This window comes from Xiphophorus maculatus, chromosome 12 (assembly GCF_002775205.1).
Source record: "Xiphophorus maculatus strain JP 163 A chromosome 12, X_maculatus-5.0-male, whole genome shotgun sequence".
Taxonomy (NCBI): domain Eukaryota; kingdom Metazoa; phylum Chordata; class Actinopteri; order Cyprinodontiformes; family Poeciliidae; genus Xiphophorus; species Xiphophorus maculatus.
The window spans coordinates 3,444,959-3,454,094 of NC_036454.1; the positions used below are offsets into that span (position 1 = coordinate 3,444,959).

General features: G+C 38.8%; 1 protein-coding gene across 1 annotated transcript; it reads left to right on the top strand.

Annotated features, from left to right (window-relative positions):
- The first annotated feature begins 2,543 nt into the window (after positions 1 to 2,543).
- ctsl (cathepsin L) lies at positions 2,544 to 8,711 on the top strand. Its single transcript, XM_005811460.2, has 8 exons — positions 2,544 to 2,644; positions 3,858 to 3,992; positions 4,080 to 4,202; positions 4,949 to 5,101; positions 6,206 to 6,430; positions 7,102 to 7,267; positions 7,349 to 7,466; positions 8,262 to 8,711. The coding sequence occupies exons 2-8, from the start codon at positions 3,870 to 3,872 to the stop codon at positions 8,359 to 8,361; spliced, it is 1,008 nt and encodes a 335-aa protein (XP_005811517.1). The 5' UTR covers positions 2,544 to 2,644; positions 3,858 to 3,869; the 3' UTR covers positions 8,362 to 8,711.
- Positions 8,712 to 9,136: the final 425 nt, after the last annotated feature.

The window sequence follows — 9,136 nt, forward strand, 5'->3', positions numbered from 1 at the left end:
AGAAAATATCAGATTTTTTGACTTTTTCTTTTTTGGCACTTCATGATGAAATCTTTGGACTTCATCAAGAAGTTTTTTTTTTCAACTACAGATTCTGCAGATTCAGAAATTTTCTGGAAAAAAATAATTTCTGAATCTGAACAGTTGAAAATTTGGTAAGAAAATCCCAGAAATGTTGAGGTTTTTCATCTATTGGAAAGCTGTTTGAACTGATCTGTTTGTGAGTAAAACCTGGATGTCGTCTAACTTCCCCAGATGTAATTAGAATAAAACAGAAGTGATCTTGTTTGGACCATGTGGGACTTTCAGCTCAAATCAAATAGAAAAATCAGCGCTTTTAAAAACTCTGTTAATGTTTTAATATTTAATTTTTTTAGTATTTTAAATAACTTTAATGCCTCTGTCATGGCTGCAGCTTCTTCATGAACTCAGATTGAATCAAGTTATTTTCCACCCGGTCAGGGCTGACCAGCTGAGTTTTGACCTTTGCAGTTGTTCGGGTCGCAGCGATAAACCGACTGTTTGCTCCTGGTTGCCTGGCAACGCAGGCGCGATACAACGAGGTCATCAAGCCGTTTGAGTCATTGAACTGGAGAACCGGACCTGAAACAATTCCTGTTTTAAAAGTTTGTGTCGTTTTAAAAAAAGTTTGCTCTTAAATTGTTGTTAGTCGAAATGTCCACGTTTTTTCCTGAATTTTTTTTTAGATTATTCTCAAAGTTCTGAGATTTTTCAGAAACGTTTTGGCTTTTTAAAGTTAGAAAGGTCCAACTTTCTAATCTCTGAGATTAACTCCAGAATTTATGAATATTTTCTTGCAAATTTCCACATTTTCAAACTCAGAAATTGTACATGTTTTTTCTATAAAATTTCTAAGATTAATATCAAAATGTCTCTTTTTTTGGCAGAAATTTACTGTCTTTCCCATCAGTAAAGTCTCTAATTCGCCGTGATAATAACTTTATCCTGATCAAACTGACCATTTGTTTCAATCAGACTCCAGAAGTGCAGATGTGCTGAGCGTGAGGAAGCGTTCTTGCTCAACACGTGTCTGCGTGTCAGGAGAAATGAACCAAACGTGAAAACACGTTCAGTCCTGAGCGTCTGTTTCTCAACCCTATCAGTCACATGAGCATCAGCATTGATTAACTCTGGATCTGATTGGCCAGCAGTTTTCAGAAGATCTGTGGCTGAGGAATGTTTTACACGACCTAAAAAGTTGTTTTCTATTTGTTCAGGTCAAACACACGAGGGAGAAAATGAACAATTGTGACAATTTGATAGATTTATCAATGCTGTGATGGACTGTGTGACTGCTTGCTCGTGGAATTTACTCTTCATTATCTCCTGTGGAATAGTAAACGATACGATAACGTATCTTAAACTCTGAAACCTGGCGCTCTAAACAAGGCTTGAACAGGCAGACATGTATAGATTCTTCTAAATCAACTCAAAAAGTTGATTTTTCAGCATCTTGTGCAACCTTTCACAGAAACTTCATTTTCAACGTTTTCTAATGGCAACCTTAATAAATGGAGTTAATTAATCTGTTTCTGAGATCTCGATGCAAAATACTAATCTGGAGACTCTTAATATGGTATCATACGTATTCATACCCCTTTATTTAACTCGCATTCCCACAGTATAATGCGACCACCACCATGTTTCAGAGTTCAGAATGATGTGCAGGGTTAGACTTTGACAAAAATGTCAAAAATCTGACATTTTTGGTCAGATGAGACCATTCTTTGGTCTCATCTGACCAAAGATGTTGTTTTCTACCTCAGCTGTGAATCTCTGCAGCTCCTCCAGAGTTACCTCAGGCCTCACAGGGAGGTTTACAGCTGTATTGTTTTTATATTCTAAGAAATTACACACAGATGGACTTTATTTTACTTTTTAAGCAGCTTTTAAAGGCGCTCTGTTGCACTTGATTTTATTTAGCCATTAATAACAGCTGGATATAAATGTCTACCTCAGTTTTCTATGTCAATTGTGTCCCTAAAAGCCTATTTCGAAATGGGTATGAGCACTGTTTGTGTTTAACAGCAGAAAAAAAGTTAAAATAAGTTGTAAATACTTTTTATCATCACTTTTATTGTTGTTTTACCTTAAAAACCAAGCCCGACATTTTACTAGTGATAAAAATGAAACAAAGTAGAAAAGCTTTTGACGCTGGTTTCATGTTTCATCTTTATCTCAATTTTTCTCTATTAGCGTCTTTTTAAAATGACTTCTTATTCAGTTTTCTCGCCGTAAGCAGTTTAGATCTAATAGTTTAAAGAATCAAATTATTGTGATGTTTTGAATGAGGATCAATCTAATTGATGATTAGCTGGTTAGAATGGGCTCTTTATATAATTTTAGATAAAATAATCACCTAAAAACAGCAACAAGTTTGGCTTCATTTCAGCTTTTGTTCCAACTGGAGGGAATCACGTGCTTCCATGATGGCATCAGACCAGGAGGCGGGGCTTAGATTGGAACGACAAGAAACTAACCAATCAGCGTTGAGTACAAACAAGTTTTGGGCCAATCGGAGAGCTCGGTGGGATGAGCTCGCGCTCCCGGTTTGGCCTTTATAAAGCGTCCCTCAGCTAACAGAGCGATTGTTTTCTGGCTTTTCATCAGAAAAGATTTTACAGTAAGTACAAACATTTGATGTTTCTTGAATGTTGAAGATTTGTAATTTAACATTTCGGTTAAAATCTGGGTTTTATAGTTAAACGGCATATATGTGATGGTTTTATGTTTCTTGTAAACAGAGCACCAGTTTGCATTTGTAAACTGTCTATTTTAAAATGTTTGTCGGGAAATTTGTTCTTTAGATTGGAAAAAATCTTTAAATGTCGTTGTATTGTTACAGCCTTGAGTATTCTGCATTATTCGGCTGGTTTTGTCGCCGTCCCAGCTGCTTTTCTTCCACGTCCGCCATTGTTTGCTTCTCGTCTTTGCTTGTTTTATTCATCACATCATTATCAACGGGATCAGGTTGAATTGAGCCGCTACGCGCCGGTTCCAGTTTTGGTTTTCTGTTTCGTTTTCCTGGTTTGGAGCCGCTCGGTGTTTCCTGGCTCTCTGCCCGGGCGGCTCATCCCGTGACTGAGCAAAAAACCAGCTGGGATCGGCTTGTTATTGGGATAAAGCCGGAATCCTGAGCAGTAAAAACCTGGAAAACCGCCAAATAATGAGTCACTACCGGTGTTTTTCTTACTACTATTATTTCATACACGTTGAGTCTGTGAAAAAGGCTTTTTGAGAAAATAATATTTATTATTTTTGGCCTTACTACTTGGCGTATTTTCCTGTAGTTGGGAATGGCGCTGAAGTTCGCTTCCGATTCGGTGTTAAAGGTGTTTTTTTTTTTTTTTTTCCTCTCGCTTTAGCCCCAGTTAAATCACCAGATACAAACTTTATATTTTGTGTTTAGATCTTAATTAAAGCTGACACAGAGCTGGCCGAACTGACCTGGTGATTGCCTAATGGAGGGTGACAAACTGGTCCAACACACCTGATTCCAGTGACTAACTTCCTGCATTACAGTTTTACAGAATCATGTTAAAGGTGTTCTTGTGTAGTTTCACAGAGATTCATCTAAAAGTCGAGATATCTGGGCTGAAAGCTGCTCTGATTAAAAACTGTTTTACTAAACGTGAAAATAGCCCTTTTAGTTGAATCGCATACCAGCTTCAGTGTTCCAGTATGCCAGTAATTTGCAGAGGGAAGTTTCCTGTGAATTTCTGAGCAGTTCGTGACAAACCAGAGTAAACTGCCTGCATGTGTAGCTGTTTGTTTGTGGCCTGCCCACCTCCCCTCTGCTGCCCTGAAACCTGATCCAGCTGTGTTGTTTACTGCAGGAAGCCGGCGCCATGCTGCCTCTGGTTGTGTTGATGTTGAGCCTCAGCGCCGTCCTGCCGGCCCCCACTGTGGACTTCCAGCTGGACGAGCACTGGAACCTGTGGAAGAGCTGGCACAATAAAAAATACCACGAGGTAACGTGTTTTCAGGGAGTTTCTTGTGTTTTGTCTCCAGAATGAATCATAAAAATGTGGCTTTTTGTGTTTTTTTGCTTTCCAAAGAGAGAGGAGGGCTGGAGGCGGATGGTGTGGGAGAAGAACCTGAAGAAGATCGAGCTGCACAACCTGGAGCAGTCCATGGGGAAACACTCCTACCGCCTGGGCATGAACCACTTCGGAGACATGGTGAGGCACAGACACGGGTTTTATGACCTGCTGAACTTATGCTCAGCCTAAAAAGTGTTTTTATTATTTTTGCTAAAGCACAGACTTAAAAAAAAAAATTATCAAAACAACCTGAGAACAAATTTTACTGCATATAAACTGTTGCAATTAAATGATATTGACACCATTTTCAACTGAAATGATTAATAATTTTAACATTTGAACCAAGTCTGTCACAAAAAACAGTCAAATAATTAATCATATGATAAAATGAACTATGTATCCTTTTTATTTCTTTATTTTTTTTAAGGGCAGTTTTGTTTAGAGACGTCACAATCCATTTTATTTATGGTTTTGGCTGCTTTTGTTTTTATTTCCACCTTATTACTATTAAGGAAATAAAACGCAATTTTATTTTTATTTTTTTTTTACATTTTATTATATCTTGGGACAATTTATTACTATAGCTGGCTGAACTGGAAAACATTTTAAATATCTAAAATAAACTAATAATCAAAACGACAATAATTGGATCTCAAAAAATATAAATTCTTCATCTTGGACAAAGAAAACAGGCAAAAGTTCAGGATTTTTCAAAATGGTGGCTTTTCAAAAATATTTAGCTTTTGTTGTCCAAATAGAAATAATCAAGCTTGTTTTAATTTATAATGTAATTATTTTATTTGTTTACTTGTAGAATCTTTGCCTTTTTGTAATCGGAGGCTTCAGGTTCACGCTGCGTGTTTCACTCTGACCTTTCCTCCCAGACTCACGAGGAGTTCAGGCAGATCGTGAACGGCTACAAACACAAAGCGGACAGGAAGGTGGCGGGGTCGCTGTTCCTGGAGCCCAGCTTCATGGTGGCGCCGCGTTCGCTGGACTGGAGGGACAAGGGCTACGTCACCCCCGTAAAGGACCAGGTAACGACGAACGTTTCTGAAAGAATCGGCTCATTTTCTCCTACAAACAAGTTTGGATTTTTACAAATATTTTACTACTCATCAGTCATCTAAAGTTGTTTGAAACTCTCCAAAATGTCTTATTTAAATAAAAATGTTTGCAGGGTAGTCTAGGCAACTTGTAGTTAGTAGAAATAATAAGATCTGCAGTTGGTTGTTTTTTTCTTCTGTAAACGTTGCAGCCTCCATTTTTGTCTCCGTGCCTGTAAAGAGGCTCTCCTCTGAAGTTTTGCCCACAGGCGGAGATAAGGCGGCCATTTGGGTGGTGTTTTTAATTATCTTTATCCTGCACAGCTTGTTCTCCCAACCCCACACTGTATACAGAAACAAACTGACCGGCGCCATGGAAACCAGGTGTAGGCAACAATGTACACCAGAGTTTTTTACATGGTCACAGTGAAACAAAATGTTGAGAAAATTGACATTATTTTTATTTAAAAAGCAAAAATGCTAAGTGAGCTAAAGCCGTAAAATGAGATGAAAGTCTAAGCTAGCACACAGTGCTAAAAGATGCAAAAGGGACAATTCTGGAAAATAAAATAAATAAAAAAAAAAAAAACGGCAGGATGTCATTTGGGACTTTAGTCTACAGTGTTTCGACTGTTTTAGTTTTTTAGTTTATTCCATTGCCCTGCGACAGACTGGTGACCTGTCCAGGTGACCCCGCCTCTCGTCCGAAACGTTCGCTGGAGAAGCAGCAGCTCCTCCTGACCCCAGCAGGGACAAGAGTGTTAGAAAATGAATGGCTGGTTTATTCCAGATATGTAGTAAATTCTCTGCCCTGTGAAGACGCTGCTGCAGGAATCAATGTGACTAAAGATAAACACATGGATGAGTTTCTCTAGCTGCTGCTGAGACGACATTAGTTCTCTAATCCTGGAAATGTTGTTCAGCTGATAGAAGCTTGACTTTCTAACGTCTTTATGTGGCTCTGAAGGTTGAGGTCAGAGTTCATCCTGATCTCTAGTTTCCAGCTGTTATAACTGAAGCTGTTTTGACTCTGGATCGTTTCTTTAAGATAACTTGTCCTGACGTCTTCCTCCTGCTCCTCTTCCTCTCCCTCAGGGTCAGTGTGGCTCCTGCTGGGCCTTCAGCGCCACCGGCGCCCTGGAGGGCCAGGAGTTCAGGAAGACGGGTAAGCTGGTGTCGCTGAGCGAGCAGAACCTGGTGGACTGCTCCGGACCCGAGGGCAACGAGGGCTGCAACGGCGGCCTGATGGACCAGGCCTTCCAGTACGTCAAGGACAACAAAGGCCTGGACTCGGAGGAGTCGTACCCCTACGTGGGAACGGTACGCCTCTGCTCCCACTAACACCACTAAACCCACTAACACTGGCTCCATTTAGTTAAGTTTGGATGATTTATGGAGAAATCTGGGTAGCCATCTTGTTTTACATCCATTTATTTGGACTCAATTTCTATTCTATTAATATTTTGTTTGCAGAGATTTCATAATCTATTTTATTTATAGTTTCGACTATATGTACTGTTTTTGGTCAATTTGTTTGGATATTTAAAATTTCTGCCAATTCCAGAGTTAAGCGTTACAAAATTAAGTTTTTGATCTTTGAGAGAACAAACTTACAATATTACTCAATAAGAAATGAATTAAATGAAAATGATCTCAAAAGACTAATTATCATTTATAGCAATAATTACTGGGGTAATTTATCATGATTCAGGTCAACTCTACAACCAAATATCATTTATTTTTAATTATTAGAATCTGAGCATCTTGTGACGTTATACTTTAACTCAGTCAGAATAGCAAATTTTGCTGGACGATGAATTGTCCCAGAAGTTATCGCGATAAACGATAATATTGTTTTGAGACCATTTGCCTTGCATTTGCAACATTTTTTTTTATTTTTTCCTAAGCCGTGTCGCCCAGCCCTATCTTTTTGTGAGCTGTACGTTTTTGTCCCTTCCTGCGCCACGTCCTCATGTTGCTCTGCGTTTCAGGACCAGAAGTGCCACTACGACCCCAAGTTCAGCGCCGCCAACGACACCGGCTTCGTGGACATCCCCAGCGGCAGTGAGCACGCTCTGATGAAGGCCGTGGCCGCCGTCGGACCCGTCTCCGTAGCGATAGACGCCAGTCAGCAGTCCTTCCAGTTCTACCAGTCAGGTTAGCATGAGAAGCTACGCTAACGGGTCTGGATCCCGCCGCTTGACTGTTCTTAATATTTAGTTTTTTATTTTGCTTTAGGGATCTACTATGACAAGGAGTGCAGCAGCGAGGAGCTGGACCACGGCGTTCTGGCGGTGGGATACGGCTTCCAGGGAGAAGATGTGGATGGCAAGAAGTACTGGATCGTCAAGAACAGGTCCGATTAATCGATTATTGAAACGATCAACTAATTTAGTAATCAGCTTAATCTCTAACTGGAGTAAACTGACTCAAAAAATGGCCTTTTGTTGAAAGAAAACATCAGATATTTTCTACCTGGAACTCAAATGGCAGTTTTAGGTTCAACTGGGTCATATTCTGTAAAAATAAATGTTAGAAAAAGAAAAAAAAATCTTATTTTTACTTCAGATTGAATAAATTTATGCTAAAAACCTTCTGTGCTCCATAAGTAAAATAAAAATTGCAAGGGAAAAAAAGACATTTTTATTCTGACCTCAGTAATTTTGTAGAAAAGACTTGGAAGTCTCTGAGCTTCAAAAGTCAAAAATTTGCAAGACAAATCTTGAGTTTAATCTCAGAAACTTTCTAGAAAGAACTTGGAATTTTTCAAAAATAAAAAATTTGTTTTATTTTTTCCTGGCAAATGTTAAACTTTTGTATCGCAGAAATGTTCTAGTTTGTCTTGCAGAAAGTTTGAGGTCAATCTAAAAATTTGAGTGTTTTTGCAGAAATTTTTAACTTTTTTTTATCTGTAATGGGTTAATATGCTGTCGTACATTTTGCTGTTTAATTATTCAACTGATCAGCTCTACGTTGTGTGAAGTCGGGCAGAAATGGCTGAGCTTTTGAGAAGGAATTTAATTCTTTCTTTAAAAAAATGAACAATCTGTAGACTGTGCCAATTAATCAATAACTAATCGTTAGTAGCTTTACATTTGCTAAACCCGACTGGATAAACTTGAACTGTTTACTGATTTTTGTTTTCTTGCAGCTGGAGTGCGAACTGGGGCGACAAAGGCTACATCTACATGGCCAAAGACAGGAAGAACCACTGCGGCATCGCCACGGCAGCCAGCTACCCGCTGGTGTGACGGCCGCGCGCTGCAGCATCATGGTTGTCATGGTTTTCATTGCAGCAGTTTGGCTGAAGACGAGCGGCGAAGCTTCGGTCGGACGGGAGCATCAGCAGGAGATTCTGCTGCGTTTCAGGAGGAGGAAACTCTTTCTTTTAGGGAAAAGGAGCCGTTTTATGGCCTGATTCTACGCCACTTTATTTTTATTTTCTCTTAAAAATTGTAATTTTATTCTCTGTAAATATGTGAACCCTACTCTGGAAGTAATTCGTTAATACTTGCCTTGGTCATTGTAAATGGATTTTCTTTTTCTTTTCTTTTTTTTTGCTACTTTTACCGTGATCAATTAAAGATGTGAAACACTAAAATTGTGGTTTGTTTTTAATAAAATGTCGTCTGCAGACATTTTGTTCACCCAAATCTCCTAATGACATTAAAATTTTATTAAATACAGCAACTGTTTTCAAATAGAGCAACATAAATTATGCATTTTTTTTGTAGGAATAGACTAAATTTATTTAGTCTATTATAAAATGTCATTTTAAAAAGAAATTTTAGTTTTATTAAAATTGTTTTCTGGTTCACAAAAACTTTTTTTTTTTCCCATGTTGCAAGAAGTTTGGACACCCCTACCTTACAGCTAGTAGAAACCCAAATTCTGTTGTACAGAAAATGTAAAGTTGTGCAGTATATGAACACATGGTTGGGGTTCCTTTTGCTCACCTGAGCCAGCAGCTGTCATGGCTTCCCAAATCATCACTGACTGTAGAAACTTCAGGAAACCTGAAGAGCC

Bases quoted from the DNA above. Each gene is read 5' to 3' on its own strand.
- ctsl (XM_005811460.2), top strand. From the start codon at position 3,870: ATGCTGCCTCTGGTTGTGTTGATGTTGAGCCTCAGCGCCGTCCTGCCG. The intron at 7,268-7,348 runs GTTAGCATGAGA...ATTTTGCTTTAG, and splicing joins CTTCCAGTTCTACCAGTCAG to GGATCTACTATGACAAGGAG. The intron at 7,467-8,261 runs GTCCGATTAATC...GTTTTCTTGCAG, and splicing joins TACTGGATCGTCAAGAACAG to CTGGAGTGCGAACTGGGGCG.